At 39.9% G+C, this 17,907-nt stretch overlaps 1 protein-coding gene across 1 annotated transcript; it reads right to left on the bottom strand.

Annotated features, from left to right (window-relative positions):
- Positions 1-6,191: 6,191 nt before the first annotated feature.
- On the bottom strand, positions 6,192-9,961 carry sox7 (SRY-box transcription factor 7). Its single transcript, XM_060916086.1, has 2 exons — positions 9,462-9,961; positions 6,192-8,073 (listed from the first exon to the last, which is right to left on the bottom strand). Exons 1-2 carry the CDS (start codon positions 9,691-9,693, stop codon positions 7,109-7,111), a joined length of 1,197 nt encoding a protein of 398 aa, XP_060772069.1. The 5' UTR covers positions 9,694-9,961; the 3' UTR covers positions 6,192-7,108.
- Positions 9,962-17,907: the final 7,946 nt, after the last annotated feature.

The following is a 17,907-nucleotide window of genomic DNA, read 5'->3' as shown; positions in this document are numbered from 1 at the left end:
AGTTGAGACTACCTGACAGTCTGTGACCTGACATTGGACCTGATCCAGGGAGCAATCATGGAGAAAAAAACAAGAAAAGGTCATTAGAAAAGGGAAATTTGTTTACTCAGCCTATTTCCTGCAGACACAAATGCGGCACATCTTAAGGAGTTTAAAATAAATATGAACGTGAATATATATTATATATATATAAACAAGTAAAATGTAAATATGAAAATAAAGGTATGTGAAGAATTATACAGTATGTTGTAATAATTTACAGTTTAAAAATATTTTCTTTAAAAGAAGAAAAAGAGAGACTAACGACAGTGGATATACAGTACCAGTCAAAAGTTTGGACACACCTTCTAATTCAATGATTTTTCTTTATTTTTATGAATTAAAAGACACGTCGTGTCTTAAAGTAATGATGGATGTCGTTTCTCTTTACTTAGTTGAGCGTTTCTTGACATAACATGGATTACTACAGTTGTGGAATACACTCTTAAAACACATGTGTTGAAAATAACACAACTTGCGTTGTTTTTTAACACATCTCTATGTCCAGATTGGGACAACAGAACTTTTGTTCATTTTAACACATTATTTGTTATTTGTGCAATTTTGGTGTTAAATATTTCTGAAATATAACACAACTCTTGTTGAAATTAAACTTGCACAAAAGATGTGTTGATTTCCAACACATTCGTTTTAAGAGTGATAGGGCTATTTACTGTATATTTATTATTTACTGTTTGATCTGAAACGCATTAAGGCAAGAAATTGCACTAATTAACTTTTGACGAGCCACAGCTGTTAACTGAAAAGCATTCCAGGTGACTACCTCCTGAAGCTGGTTAAGATAATGCCAATAGTGTGCAAAGTGTCATCAAGGTAAACAGTGGCTACTTTGAAGGATCTAAAATATGAAACACTTTGTTTTTTAACACTTGTTTACCACATAATTCCATATATGTTCCATATGTTATTTCATAGTTTTGATGTCTTCAGTATTGTTCTATAATGTAGAAAATAGTACAGAATAATATAGAAAAAGCTATGAATGAATAGGGGTGTACAAACGTTTGACTGGTGCAGAATATATTAAGGTGTTGCAAATTATTGTTCAATATTGTTATTCAGATCACTTTGAGGATGTGCTTAAATTATTCAAACCCACTGACAAGTTATTGTTCTGCATTACAGTAATTTGTAACATTTACTGTTCTCAGTGGTGGCATGGTGGTGTAGTGGTTAGCACTGTCACCTCACAGCAAGAAGGTTCTGGGTTCGAGCCCCGGGGCTGACAGGGGCCTTTCTGTGTGGAGTTTGCATGTTCTCCCCATGTTCGCGTGGGTTTCCTCCGGTTGCTCCAGTTTCCTCCACAGTCCAAAGACATGCAGGTTAGGCTAATTGGTGGCTCTAAAGTGACCGTAGGTGTGAGTGTGAATGGTTGAGAGGAGAATACCTTCATAATAAACCAATACTGTAATGTTCCCTAGAGACTTTGATGGCTGAAACCGTCAGAGTGGCCACATCACTGTAGTGATATGCCAAAATGGATGGATGGACTGTTCTAATCAGTATCTATCTGTATGTAATCTATAGGTATCTAATCAGTAACATCCATGCCACGATCAAACTCACAGAGAGCACACTTTTTCTTCATGCTGATGTTTGATGTGAACATTAAATGAAGTTCTTGAACTGTTTCTACATGATTTTTTTTGCATTGCACGGCTGCCACATGATTGGCTGATTAGAGAACTGCATGAATATTCAGGTGTGTAAGTGTTCCTAATAAAGTGGACGCTGAGCATATATACAGTGGATATAAAAAGTGCACACACCCCATTAAAATGACAGGTTTTTCTGATGTAAAAAAAAAAATGACCATGATAAATTATTTCAAAACTTTTCCCACCTTTAACGTGACCTATAATCTGTACAATTCAACTGAAAAACAAACAAATCTGTTTGGGGGAAAAACATAAAAAATAAAAAATGTACAATAAGCTGGTTGCATAAGTGTGCACACCCTTAAACTAATACTTTGTTGAAGCACCTTTTGATTTAATTACAGCATTCAGTCTTTTTGGGTCGGAGTCTATCAGCCTGCCACATCTAGACTTGGCAATATTTGCCCACTCTTCCTTGCAAAAGCGCTCCAAATCTGTCAGATTGCGAGGGCATCTCTTGTGCACAGCCCTCTTCAGGTCACCCCACAGATTTTCAATTGGATTTAGGTCTGGGCTCTGGCTGGGCCATTCCAAATCTTTTTTGGGGTCATCGTCGTGCTGAAAGATGAAATTCCTCTTCATCTTCAGCTTTCTAGCAGACACCTGAAGGTTTTGGGCCAAAACTGACTGGTATTTAGAACTGTTTATAATTCCCTCCACCTTGACTAAAGCCCCTGTTCCAGCTGAAGAAAAACAACCCCAAAACATGATGCTGCCACCACCATGCTTCACCGTGGGTATGGTGTTCTTTTGGTGATGTGCAGCGTTGTTTTTGCGCCAAACATACATTTTGGAATTGTGGCCAAAAAGTTCAACCTTGGTTTCATCAGACCATAACACATTTTCCCACGTGCTTTTGGGAGAGTTGATGTATTTTTTTTGCACAATTTAGCCGGACCTGGATGTTTTTCTTTGACCCTACCTCATAGTCCAGACATATGGAGAATACGCGAGATTGTTGTCACATGTAGTACACAACCAGTACTTGCCAGAAATTCCTGCAGCTCCTTCAGTGTTGCTGTCGGCCTCTCGGCAGCCTCCCTGACCAGTTTTCATCTTGTCTTTTCATCAGTTTTGGAGGGACGTCCAGTTCTCAGTAATGTCACTGTTGTCCCATAGTTTCTCCACTTCTTGATGACTGTCTTCACTGTGCTCCATGGTATATCTAATGCCGTGGAAATGTTTTTGTACCCTTCTCCTGACTGATACCTTTCAACAATGAGATCCCTTTGATGCTTTGTAAGCTCTCTGTGAACTCTGGCTTTTGCTGGAGGATGCAACTGAGTAAATGTCTGAACTTTATTTGGGGTTAATCAGAGTCATTTTAATTGACGGCAGGTGTGAACCCAAAAAGACTGAATGCTGTAATTAAATCAAAAGGTGCTTCAACAAAGTATTAGTTTAAGGGTGTGCACACTTATGCAACCAGCTTATTGTATGTTTTGTTGTTGTTGTTGTTGTTGTTGTTATGTTTTTCCTCCTAACAGATTTGTTTGTTTTTCAGTTGAATTGTACAGATTATAGGTCACATTAAAGGTGAGAAAAGTTTTGAAAATATTTATCATGGTCTCATTTTTTTTACATCAGGAAAACCTATCATTTTAACGGGGTGTGTACACTTTTTATATCCACTGTATACTTCATTAACCAGTGCTTTTCTTATTTTGAAAACCATCATCTGGTACTATTGGATCAAAAATTGCCATGATCAATAATACCACCACGCAGACACTGCTTAAGACAGGCTGTCCTCAAAACTCAGCATCCAACGAAGACCTGGACTTAGGAAGGAAGTGACAGACAGATAGGCCATCAATCACTTTCATGTTGGAAACATCTTAACTTTGTGGTCAGTTCAGACCAAAATAAAGATTTCTGCATTCTGTCAGGCTGCATTTCGTCTGAAAGGACAAGCAATCTTTGTAAAATGAAAATGAAGAGTGGACAGATAAACTACAATGATATACTGCAAGAGATCTTATCTTCTAATAAAGTCAAACCTGAGTAAAGGTCCACCATTAAGCATGTAAAAATGCTGATGTGGACAATTCCAAGGTCAGTGCAAGTGTCACAAAAATAAGAAAGTGAATGTCCAACAGTCTTATCTGACCTCAGTTGCCCTAAGGGTCTATTCTAAATTATCGTCCACAAGCATCATCCAAACAACCTGCACAGCTTTCTGCAAATCTACCTAGTGAAGGTGGTGTACATTCACTCCCAGTCAGTGCAGAAAGTCATATATCTGTTAAATATTAATAAGTGAGGTTTGAATACTCATGCAAGTTGAATATTTCTTTACTATTAAAAGACAAAAAATATTTAATGCTATTAAATTCAAAATTAGTATACTGATTGGAAAATACTGTCCCCCATTTGTATTCTAGAAAATGATCATACTTTATGTTAATATATAAAAAATGTTAGCTTTTATTATTATTATTATTATTATTATTATTAGCTATTTTTAGCCTATATAAAGGATGTGGAAATAGGGGCCATTCTTAAGGTGACACTGTGAATAGTGTATTCTCGGTCCATGTTGTACTGAGCCAAGTCTGACAAAGACTAAAGCAGATGAGCTGAACGTTTGCCCTCATTTCCTGAGAATAAGCAGGCTCCTTGATATCCTCTATACGATTTATGCATCAGTGGCTTGGTCATGAGTACCAAGCAGAATTCTTAGTCATTTCAACAGAAAACCTATTATTTGAAAAATTAAAGCTTTAAGTCGTAATTACTGTTTATACATTTCCTATTAGTTGCACTAGTTTCTGAATAATTGATACCGAATGCTTTATGATCAACAACTGAAAAATAAGATGCAAGTTTAAGGGATAGATAGATAGATAGATAGATAGATAGATAGATAGATAGATAGATAGATAGATAGATAGATAGATAGATATTTCTTATTTAGTGTTTAAAAGTGAATTATACTGTCCATTTATAATAATACCTATAAAAATCCATTTATAATAACTACTATGTAATTTAAAAATAATATACAGATGCATGTGTTGTCAAGAAAAAAAGTATGTCCCTGGTCATTAGATTGTGAAAATATTTGCTGCTTAGTATATCGCAAGGCCTTACCCCCCGAGGCAGTGAGCGCCTATGAGATGTCTAGGTTTTTAAGCCATGAGTGCGATGCAAGCCTGAGGCTCCCTGACCCAAAGTCCGCTTTGCCCCAAACACCATCTTCTTTTAAGCATGTAGCCACAGGCAAGAGGGATAGCTATCTTTCTCGGCTGAAATAATTTTCCTATGTTGGCATGTGAATGTCATTTAATGTACTGTAATCGGAATGACCAATCGTGATCAGAAACTTACAGTGAAAAATGTGAATATTCTTCACCATATTAAACTGTCTTTGATTGGAAGAAATTAGGAGAATCTGTGCTGAGTCCACAGTGCATGGCCAGGCCACAGAAGGGTCAAATAAGAACCCTAAAAAAAACACCACAGTGTAAGATATTAATCAGTGAGAGCCATGTTTCCTCCCAGCTAAAATGAACAGCAGGTTCCCTTTCCCTTGCCATGGGCTCTTTTAATGCATGGACCAGCCAGGGCCCAAACATCCTGACGGAGAGAGGCTTTACTCTTATCAGGCAGGAAACACTGCTCCTCCGCTACATCCTCTTTACAAGGAACGCGACTCAACCATTCCCAAAAAATGCAGGAAGACCAAGCCAGACTCCAGGATTTGTCAAACGCCCGCCACCACCCGCTTCTCTCCCCCCTCCAGATTCCTTTTATCGAAAAAGAAGAGGAATTTTTTGGGGAAAAAAAGGCAAGGAGAATAAGAAAAACGATGAACGTGTAAAACAGTCAATGGGGCTGAGGTGCATTTATTTATTTCATGGAGATTATGAAAGTCTGCATCAGCAAGATAGTAAGTGGGGAGCGATGTGTTGAGGGGGGTTGAGTGGGCGAGGGTGGGGGGTGGAGTAGAAGGGGAGTTTCTGCTTATGAAAGACACCCCGACTAAGACACAGTGAACAAAAGCCAGTGGAAATGGAGTCGGCAAGGCAGACAGAGCCGAGACTGTTCTACACCAATCCTCTGAAAGTGTGGAGGAGTGAAACTGACCAGGTGACATGTTAGTCATACCAAACTGGGAACAAAGGGTGGGTACCATCAGCTCCATGATGCATACGCCATCAAAACTCCAAGCAAAGCTCGATCTCAGACAAGGCAAATTCTACCAAGGAAGGAACCAAATGTACAGTTAAATTGCTAGAAGAGCGGGGGGAAAAAAGACGGCTGAATTTGTGTGAGAAAGAAAGAAAATTTCTTATGAACTATTGTAAACTCAGTTCACACAATTAACTGATTTCCCATGCACAAACAAAATGTATGTGGGTTTCGAACATGGAAAAGAATGAAACAAGGTGTAAAATATGGAAGACGTAGCAGTGATAAAGAAGACTGGCCTATATGACAACCAAAACAAGAGTCTTTGTTATACCTGTGTTTAAATGTTGTTTTTATTTGCTGGAGCCTGTTTTGTCTGGCTTCTCAGAACATTCATTTGAACATTTCACAAAACGCTAGAGTATCTACAAAGCATTATTTTTTCAGGTCGTCCAAAACAATAGGCATTGTCAGTGTGCTGGGTTTACTTCGACATACACAATGCAGTTTGTCAAGGAAAAATGCCAATGCCCAATCCTTCATAACGATCATACAAGCATCCCAATCTTTAATATACATCATCCTTCTTTGTGAACTACAGTCTTAGATATCGCACTGATATCTGTGCAGATATGAAATTAGAGATTTGGTATTTTATTCAAATTAAATTAATGCCACAAACCTAAATCAGCATACAGTAATATTCATTATTATTATTTTCTTGGTAACAATTTATGAGTATAATATATATTCATATGGATGTGGATAGAAAAGGGAGACTACAGAATTTCCTTCATGAAACACCAAATTCAATGGAAAAGAATTGCAGAAGAGTCCAGGCTCATTTAAATATGGTGTCTTGAGGTAAAAAATGAGGTTTGTATTAAAGATATGATTATTAGAAAAGAAACAGCAATACAATATGGATTAATGCAAAATACTTAGATACATAAATAAGCTGTAGAGCAAATATACAAGCATCTCTGGCAAAGTCTGAGAACACTTCAATACGACTAACAGTTAGTCCAGTCACTTTATTCTCATTCTCTCTCTTTTTGGAAACAAAGAAGGGAATGAACGTTAGAGCATTTATCTATGCATCCCTGAGGTGTCCAGTGACTTCCTGCAGCTTCTCCTTTCCTCTCTCCATCACTCCTCCTTTGTTCACCTGCCAATCACATTGCTGACCCATTTGAAGTCCATGGGCTTTGTCTGTATTGACTTTTATATTATTGTCTATTGGTTTGTTTCACTCTTTAAGAAATGCTGTAATTGTTGTAGTAGGCGGCCGTTGCATCGGCCAGTACAGAGATGAGACTGGTTTCTGTGGTGCTGCTGGGGCAAGTAGATGCTGGTGTTACCTGGATGTGTCCTGTGACGGTCATGCTGCCCTGTTCGGCATGATAGTTGGTGGAGTTCAGGTACTGGTCAAACTCATCGCGGTCCACCTCACCCAGTAGTTCAGCCTGGCTCAGCTGGTCCAAATTCTCCAAGTGACCCTGCTCAGGTGGGGGTGAGAGTTGCCCTAAGTGACCCTGGAGGCCATGGTGCACTGAGACTTGAGGGAAAGAAGGGCTGTAGTAGGACATTGGAGGAGTGGGGATAAGGGTAGTTCCACTACATTGGTGTGGCATGGGGATGTGATTCAGATGTGTGCTACCACAGTGGAGAGAAGACTGATGGGAATACTCAGGGTGGTAAGGAGGAGGGCTACCCATGTGAGCTGGGGTGGGACGCTGCTCCTCTGGAGCCGAAGCAGAGGATGAGCAGGAGCTGGTGGGGGGGACAGAGCTGGACGCTGGGTAGTAGGACGGGTGATCATGATCTACCACATCGAGAGGGGACATCTCAGGTGGAGTGGGAAGGCCATAAGGATAAGTGTCAAAATTGCTGCTGGAGTTTGCAGGGTCCCTGAAGACCCTCACACCAGGCAAAGTTGCACTGGGGGAAGAGAATCCATTGCTCGCACTGACAGTACTCTCTTCTTCTTTGTCCAGGGGGTGACAGCAACCTCGCAGATCTGACAGTGAGCTCTGGTCAGGGCCAATGCCGGGAAGGAGGAAGCCTGGGTCGACACGCTTACAAATTCGCTTCAGCTGCTTCTTCCTACGAGGACGGTACTTGTAGTTGGGGTAGTCCTGCATATGCTGCACCCGCAGCCTCTCAGCCTCCTCCACATACGGCCTTTTCTGCAAAGGAGTCAGGGCTTTCCATGACTTACCTATCACAAACCGGACAAAAGTACAAATATTAGACACATTGTTATTTCACTCGCATAAAGAACTGTACTTGGTATTATCACACTAGAATTCTAACATCTTGGAAATATATTTCATGACCTGTCTTATAGTCGTATTTAATTTTAAAAAAATATATATTGCTTTTAGAAAGATATTGAAATACAGTGTTAGAAAAAACATATCCATGTAGTCAGAACAAAAGATCCAAATGTCTTGTAAATCACTAAAATGAAAGGAATTCTCACCTTTTACTTTAGTGATTTACAAGATAATTGGATCTTTTGTATTTGAGGGAGTATGAAATGTTGCTCCGTATCTTTCAACCTATATATATATATATATATATATATATATATATATATATATATATATATATAATTTTTACTATTGTTAGTTATAGTAATATTGTTACTATAAGTAATCCATATTGGGGAGGTTTGTTTGTTTGTTTGTTTGTTTTATATTTTCTGTTCAGTGATATATTACAGGGTAAATACAATTGCTGTTACAAGACAAGTTTAATTTATATTAATACCGACTACAAAGCAACATCTTTAAACCATATTCAAAAGTAAAAACCTAAATAGACGGGAGTGAGAATAGAAACAGGCCTACAATATAATAATAATAATAATAATAATAATAATCTTCTAGTTTCTCTGATTTAAACTGATGATCCTGAAACCCCGCCGTAAACTTCACATCATCAACATCATCATCATCATCATCTCAGGAGCAATAACATACCATCTGATCATAGGGTTGATTCAGGTTCAGTTACAGCTGCAAATAAATTAGAAAGTTTTGTCCAACAGACAAAGAGGTGTTTGTTTGTTTTTTTTTAAAGCTTCAAAACTTTGCATTTTAACCAAAACTCTTGGAGGGGTTGTTATTGGGTTGGTTTTTTTTCGCAAATCCGACTGAATTTAGTTCACCACATGGGCGATTTATTACAGATTCAGGCCTTTATATACACCGTTAAAACTGTAATAATAATAATAATAATAATAATAATAATAATAATAATAATAATAACAACAACAAAATATGTTGTTTTAAATACAGAATTTTTTATTTATATAAACTGTGACATTAACTTAAAAGAGGCCAGTATTAAAACTTTGATCAATGTCATCATGTGAGTGGAAGAAAATTTCTTGGAAAACGTATCGGAAAATATTATTATTATTATTATTATTATTATTATTATTATTATCAGTAGTAGTAGTAGTAGTAGTAATAATAATAATAATAATAATAATAATAATACAAGATTTTATAGACAATTAAGAAGAATAAGTAAAAGATTATTATTATTATTATTATTATTATTATTATTATTATTATTTTAAAAATAAATCAATCTTACCCAGCATTTTGCTGAGCTCTGCATTGTGAAGGTCCGGGTTTTGCACCGCCAGTCTTTTGCGCTCGTCTTTAGCCCACACCATGAATGCGTTCATGGGTCTGCGGATGCGGGGTTCGGGGGTTTTATCCGCCGCTCCTCGGTGGCTCGTGCGGCCGTCGGCTGCGTCTCCATCCGCAGATGTGCACTCGAAGCTCTCCGGCCATGACGAGTAGGCGCTAATCAGGGCGGCCATGTGCGCACTCCGCTCTCTCACTCTGCCCAATCTCAAAACTTTACCTGCGGTAATTAGTCTCAAACTCTCTCTCTCTCTCTCTGTCTCTCACTGAAACTTTCTAATGCTTGGGTTTCACCTACAGATGCGTTGATGAGGGGAAAAGCCCCAGTAAGAGCTGCCTGTCAGTGCGCTGCTCTGCTCTGCTCTGTATCTGTCCTTCAGTGTCCTCAGTGATGAGTCTGTGGACTGGGTGAGAACGGTGTGCTCGGTGCGACTCCTCCTCGAAAGCAGTGATTCACTCTTTCCCTGTGCATGGGGAAGCGCTTTATATTCGAGCTGCAGGTTCCAGCACAGGCCCCGCAGGACACACAGCTCCTCCTTGATTGCAACTTGAGACATGCAGGGAAAAGGATGGCGGAAACTACAGAAGAAAAAAAAACCACCCTTTGCTCCAACATGAGTTTGTGCTTGTGGTGGTGGTGGTGTTGTGGCACATTATTAGGATTATTGAGGTGTAATGACAGAGCTCATGTTCCATTCAGCGTTCCAGTGAATTAATTCATCTCAACACATCAGTGTTTTCTATCACTGGGGTAAAGTTTAGGATCTCATCACTTATTCACTGGAACTTTTTTTTTTTTAGGATTTTTATGGCCAGATAACAGGCATGCAAACAATCTCAGAAAAGGGGTACTAGATTGTACTTTGCAATAGAAAGCACAAACCTAGAAAGTTTTGAAACATGTATGTTTCAAAGCTTTATTCGACAAATACCCCTTGAACTTTTTCACATTTTTCCACCTTACAACCACGAACTTAAAAGTTTTTTATTGAGATTTTATATGATAAACCAACACAGAGTAGCACATAATTGTGAAGTGAAACGAAAATGATAAATGGTCTTCAAAATTTTAAACAAATAAAAATCTGAAAAATGTGGTGTGCATTAGTATTCAGCCCCCTGTACTCTGATACCTCTAAATACAATCCAGTGCAATCAATTGCCTTCAGAAGTCATCTAATTAGTTAATAGAGTCCTAATGTGTGTAATTTACTCTCAGCATAAATACACTTGTTCTGTGAAGGCCTCAGTGGTTTGTTAGAGAACACTGAAGAACAAACAGCATCATGAAGACCAAAGAACTCATCAGACAGGTCAGGGATAAAGTTCTGGAGAAGTTTAAAGCAGGGTTAGGTTATAAAAAAATATCCCAAGCTCTGAACATCTCAAGAAGCACTGTTCAATCCATCATTCAAAAATGGAAAAAGTGTGGCACAATTGCAAACCTACCAAGACATGGCCGTCCACCTAAACTGACAGAGCGAGCAAGGAGAGCACTGGTCAGAGAAGCAGCCGAGAGGCCCATGATCACTCTGGAGGAGCTGCAGAAATCCACAGCTCAGGTGGGAGAATCTGTGCACAGGACAACTATAAGTCATACACTCCACAAATCTGGCTTTTTTTGGAAGAGTGGCAAGAAGAAAGCCATTGTTGAAAGACAGGCATAAGAAATGTAGGGGACACAGCAAACATGTGGAACAAGGTGCTTTGGTCAGATGAAACCAAAGTTGAACTTTCTGGTCTAAATGCAAAGCGCTATGTGTGGCAGAAAACTAACACTGCTCATCACCCTGCACACACCATCCCCACTGTGAAACATGGTGGTGGCAGCATCATGCTGTGGGGATGCTTTTCTTCAGCAGGGACAGGGAAGCTGGTCAGAGTTGATGGGAAGATGGATGGAGCTAAATACAGGGCAATCCTGGAAGAAAACCTGTTGGAGGCTACAAAAGACTTGAGACTGGGAAGGAGATTCACCTTCCAGCAAGACAACAACCCTAAACATACAGCCAGAGCTACAATGGAATGGTTTAGATCAAAGAATATTCATGTGTTAGAATGGCCCAGTCAAAGTCCAGACCTAAATCCCATTGAGCATCTGTGGCAAAACTTGAAAATTGCTGTTCACAGATGCTCTCCATCCAATCTGGCTGAGCTTGAGCTATTTTGCAAAGAAGAATGGGCAAAAATTTCAGTGTCTAGATGTGCAAAGCTGGTAGAGACATACCACAAAAGACTTGCAGCTGTAATTGCAGCAAAAGGTGGCTCTACAAAGTATTGACGCATGGGGGCTGAATACTAATGCACACCACATTTTTCAGATTTTTATTTGTTTAAAATTTTGAAGACCATTTATCATTTTCGTTTCACTTCACAATTACGTGCTACTCTGTGTTGGTCGATCACATAAAATCTCAATAAAAAACTTTTAAGTTCGTGGTTGTAAGGTGGAAAAATGTGAAAAAGTTCAAGGGGTATGAATACTTTTGCAAGGCACTGTATGTTCTTTAATCCACTCTATATCCAGGTGAAATATATAGAGCAAAGATACAGTGATAAAGTACTGTATATAGTTTAAAAATTAAAGGTGCAACATTCAATATTTTTCCATCCATCCATTATCTGTAGCTGCTTATCCTGTCCTACAGGGTCGCAGGCAAGCTGGAGCCTATTCCAGCTGACTACGGGCGAAAGGCGGGGTACACCCTGGACAAGTCGCCAGGTTATCGCAGGTTCTGACACATAGAGACAAACAACCATTCATGCTCACATTCACACCTACGGTCAATTTAGAGTCACCAGTTAACCTAACCTGCATGTCTTTGAACCGTGGGGGAAACCGGAGCACCCGGAGGAAACCCACGCAGACACGGGGAGAACATGCAAACTCCGCACAGAGAGGCCCCCCATCGGCCGCTGGGCTCAAACCTAGGACCTTCTTGCTGTGAGGCAACAGTGCTAACCATTACACCACCGTGCCACCTCAATATTTTTCCTTTCTTCGTATTATGGAAAATTATGTAGAAATGCAAAAATAATATTGTAGTAATAATAATAATAATAATAATAATAATAATAATTCAAACTGTTCTCTCAGACCAAGTGTATTACACAGCTGGGGGAAAAATACAATTTCAAAACCTGCCTCCCAGACCGGAATGTTTGTATTTGGATTGTCATCTTGTCAGTCTTTTTTTTTTTTATTAGATACGCCCTTTACGCCCCTTCACTTCCTCTAAAATCATGATAAGTTGCACGTTTATAGAGTTACTCAGTTTTCAAGTAGGTGTGTGCTTGAAAGTGACGGTCCTTGCTAATGTTAAATCTTGTTGAACCATCATAAGTTTTGGAGTGGAGCTTTGTGTATGGAAACGGGTGGGCTGAGTGAGTGAAAAAAAATTATTCAAATCTCATTCAATTCCACCCATTTAACCATTAGAGACCTATTTGTTTTCTACAAATCTCCCTTAATGCACCCTTAAAGCTGGAACTCAGACAGTCTTATCTGATTTTAGAGTCTTGCGAGCTGCTTGGTGTATTAAAAGCATGAAGTCAAAGATTTGAGGTTAGTTACCAAACCTGTTCTTGAATACATTCACAACTGGTACTGTTGTGTAAGACTCAGCGGTGTAGTGACGTCAACCAGTCCCATCAGCGTCATCATTCCTTCAGCTGTCAATTCAGCATTACATGAAACTGGCTTTTTTTTTTTTATCTCATCTCATCTCATTATCTCTAGCCGCTTTATCCTGTTCTACAGGGTCGCAGGCAAGCTGTAGCCTATCCCAGCTGACTACGGGCGAGAGGCGGGGTACACCCTAGACAAGTCGCCAGGTCATCACAGGGCTGACACATAGACACAGACAACCATTCACACTCACATTCACACCTACGGTCAATTTAGAGTCACCAGTTAACCTAACCTGCATGTCTTTGGACTGTGGGGGAAACCGGAGCACCCGGAGGAAACCCACGCGGACACGGGGAGAACATGCAAACTCCGCACAGAAAGGCCCTCGCCGACCACGGGGCTCGAACCCGGACCTTCTTGCTGTGAGGCGACAGCGCTAACCACTACACCACTGTGCCGCCTGGCTTTTTTTATAACAAGTTTATTCGTAGCTCTTATAGGCAGCTAATATCTTACAAGATATCTTCAAAGTAGCTACTTTAGAAGTCCACATCAAATGCTTCTTATACGTTTAGATAGAATATGTAAATACTGAGCAAAGGAACGATCAGCTCAGCTTGTGCTCGCAAAATCAAAACGAGCTACAATAATTATCTAAAAATGGTGAACTCAAAAATGTATTAGACTGACCTTGTTGCTGAAATACTACCTTCAAGGGTATTGTATCTTTAAAGCTTTACATTTAAAAAAAACCTTTATGTGAAGACAACACAGTGGTCCTTAATGTTCAATTACATATATTAAATCACTTTTAAAGGTACACTACATTCATATTTCCAGGTAAACTAAAATATATACTTTTACAGTGACATAGAAAGGTACCCTTTTCTTCTGAGAGTGTAGAACCCTGAACAGCTTTTCAAGCTGTCTTTTAAAAACCCTTATGGAACCTGATTTCCGAGAATGCATCACCGGTTACTGAAATGTTTACAAGTAGCATAGACACTGTAAAATCTGAAGCTGGAATGAAGTCAGTTTCCTCACTGTCAGCAAAGCTCTTCTTATCAAACAGAGGGTTCCTGCTGACAGAATCTTGAAGTAATGGCCACCCCATGGAAGCTGTGGAGCAGACAGGAAGTGATGGGTGAAAAGTGCAGACCACGCTTACACCCATGAATTCTGGTACTCGAGGAAGGTTCCAGTTGTCGCCAATCCAAGATATGTTCAAGATTTTAACATGTTCTTTATCCAAACAAGATCAACTGTGAACTACTGCTCACTTACGTATCCCCCCGGTCTCACTTATATCAGAATGCAGGCAATCGAAGGAATAGGACGCTTAATGTATTATGAATGTTGGCTTTAGCAAATAATTAAACCTGAAACAAGTAAGTAAAGAGCAGTGTTCTCCCCAGGGATTTCAAATAGCATCCTGGTAAACTGTCATTTTGAAATAGCATTTTGCTTCTTGAAACAGCGTCAAAATCCACCTTATATGTTTCGTAAATACAGTCAGTCAGTAAACAGGAAGTCGATGTGCGACAGACCTGAAAACGGTATACATGGTATAGAACATCAAGCTGAAGTTTGGTACCAAGTGGCTATGATTTGTGGTTGCTGAGAAAAAGGGTGTTTCGGATGGACGGAGATACCGACGGATGGACGGACAGAGGTAAACCAGTATTACCCTCCCCCCCCCCTTGGAGCGGGGGTATAAAAAGTTTGAAAAATAAGCTAATATGTATATAGTGGACCCTTAAAGTGTAGTCTTTGTAAAGCCTGTGCTCTAACCACACACAGGAACAGGAAGTCTGTGTAAATTTGCCACAGAATAAGGTCCTTCACTTCCTGTTCTCACCCCTCTGAACAGAGATGACAGTCAGGACATCTGTTTGGGTGTTGAAAGATGCGCATAGGTAATTCCACTTTTTTCCTTTTTGCTATTTTGGTATTGATTTCCTCTGAAGGAAACTCAAGGTGATCACAAACCTTTTCTTGATGGGAAGTACAGGCATCTTCAAGCTCTACTATCATTTCAACTGAGGTACAATTTAGCATTCACTTGTAAATTGGGTTTACTGTAGTTCAACAAAATCTGGACTCGCCTGTCTTTAGGTGCACAGTTACAGAACTACGAGGCAGCAAACTGTGGTATGACTAATTATCTGATCACAAGAGCTCTGTGCAAACTACTTTAGGGTTCTAAAATAAAGAGAAAAACCCAGAGGAAGACCTTGCATTTTGTTAAAACTTTTTGCCAAGATAAAACTCTTACACTAGAACTATGATCCTCGTCTTGTCGTCATCGTCGTAGGAGTAACTGCTCACATGAGTCGTGGAACTGGTTGCGAAATCCAGAACCATGTGGACTTGGCCTTGAGATCTCTGACCCCATGGCACAGATGGGTACTGCGACAACGGAGAGGTCCTTTGGTTGCAATGGAGTTGCTGAGTCATTCAAGGATGATGAACATTGCCATTCAGCCAGTACAACAGTCTAACGTTGCCCACCATCCTGACCCACCATGGGACAGGGTCATGTAGCCATGAGGTTTGTACAACCATCGGCAGCATCAGTCTTGCCATTTAAGCCATGACTGGTCCAACAGTTGCCTCACCCCCAGGGCATGTCTACACATTGATGGACCATTCAGGGTGAGATTTAAAGGAGCTGTTGGTCTTCCCTCACCAGAGCCTCATTAGCACCAGTTTAGCAACCGGAGGTCCCAGGATGCCCCATGTGGAGGTGTGGTTGACTTGATGTAGAGCTGGTCAGGGTACTATAATTTCCCTTTTCTGCCCTGCTTGCACAGACCCTAGACCACATGCAATGATCCGCGATGTGACAGGCTGGAAGTGAGAGGTGAGAACCGCCACCGCAGGCACCACCATAGTCGATCCTCATCTATTCCATACACAAGATGTACAAGGAAGACATGCATCACTGGCTTTTCTCTGTACCGGTACTCAGGAGCTGGATGAACTTCTGCATGCTGAATGAGTAGCTGAGACACTGGCTGACTCATGAAGAGTGACAACTTACCTCTTCATGAAGTACTCAAGCAAGGATTAAAAAACCAAAAAGAATGAACTTGTACTGTTTTTGTTGCTATACAAACACTGACAACAGTATAAACTGCTGTGAAAAAAGGAGGGTTTAAGTCAGTCAACATGGCTCAGATTTACTTTAAGAAGTAAATATCGCCATCAAAGGTGTTCTTGAGGCATAATGACTAAGTCCTGTCAGTCAGTCATTCACAGCGATACAACAAACATACTGTATCCATCCATCCATCATCTGTAGCCGCTTATCCTGTTCTACAGGGTCGCAGGCAAGCTGGAGCCTATCCCAGCTGACTGTGGGCGAAAGGCGGGGTACACCCTGGACAAGTTGCCAGGTTATCGCAGGGCTGACACATAGAGACAAACAACCATTCACACTCACATTCACACCTATGGTCAATTTAGAGTCACCAGTTAACCTAACCTGCATGTCTTTGGACTGGAGGGGAAACCGGAGCACCCGGAGGAAACCCACGCGGACACAGGGACAACATGCAAACTCCACACAGAAAGGGCTTCATCGGCCGCTGGGCTCGAACCCAGGACCTTTTCACTGTGAGGCGACAGTGCTAACCACTACACCACTGCGCTGCCAACATACTGTATTTTTTTTTTTACCAATTTATTTTCCTCAATATTTTCAATGGAATAAAATTATCTATTCCCTTCTAGCAGATTTAATTCCTTTGGTTTGATAGCATACGATATTGTTAGCATATCGCTTATCCTACGTGTATTACGCCACTCTAGCATTGAATATAGTTTACGATATTGCATGGTTGTTAAGACGTGATGTCACATGTCGGAAACGTAAAACTTCCGCGCTAGGAAGCAACTGTGACAATATGCAAACAAACATGGCCGCCAGGTTTGCTTCGTTAAGCACAGAAGATTTTGAGAGAATTTTGAAAAAGACGTGTTGAACACCTGAAAGGAATGTATAATAATAATAATAATAATAATAGCTGGCTTTTTTTCATGGTTTGATAGCATGCAATATTATCATATCGCTTATACTACGTGTATTACATCACTCTACCCAATGGCGAATGAGCGTTGAATATGGTTTACAATACTGCATGGTTGTCAAGACAACATGGCATCACGTCGGAGATGTAAAACTTCCATGCTAGCAAGCGGCTGTGACAATTTGTAAACAAACATGGCCAGCAAGTTTGCTTCATTAAATACAGAAGATTTTGAGAGAATTGTGAAAGATGCGTTAAACACCCGAAAGTAATGTGTTTGTATAATAATAATAATATTGGCTGACTTTTTTTTTGGTGATAAATCAGATATATTCCATTCAACTAGCATGATATTGAACTTGTCTTCTACTCGTTCCATATCATGCTAGCTGAATGGAATATATCTGATATACCATTCAACGCTAGCCAATTTTATTAATTATATTTATTTTAGTCCTGAAAAATTATTCACCTAGCCTTAGACAAGCCGAATAAGTGTCTCAGTGAGATATATTAGAGTTGACTTATGCTATAGGAGAATTTTCAGAATAACCCTGTAAGTAGGCAGTTGAAGGTCAACAACAGAGTCATCCGACATACAGTCCAGTTGCACTTTTCACACGTTGAAATTTATGGATCTGGTCAAATTCAGAACAGCACAAATAATGTATAAAGCGAGAAATAATCTATTGCCAAAAAAATATACAAGGAATGTTTAGAGAGAGAGA

Source organism: Neoarius graeffei, chromosome 3, assembly GCF_027579695.1.
Source record: "Neoarius graeffei isolate fNeoGra1 chromosome 3, fNeoGra1.pri, whole genome shotgun sequence".
NCBI classification, from domain to species: domain Eukaryota; kingdom Metazoa; phylum Chordata; class Actinopteri; order Siluriformes; family Ariidae; genus Neoarius; species Neoarius graeffei.
This window is presented reverse-complemented; position numbering and strand designations above follow the sequence as displayed.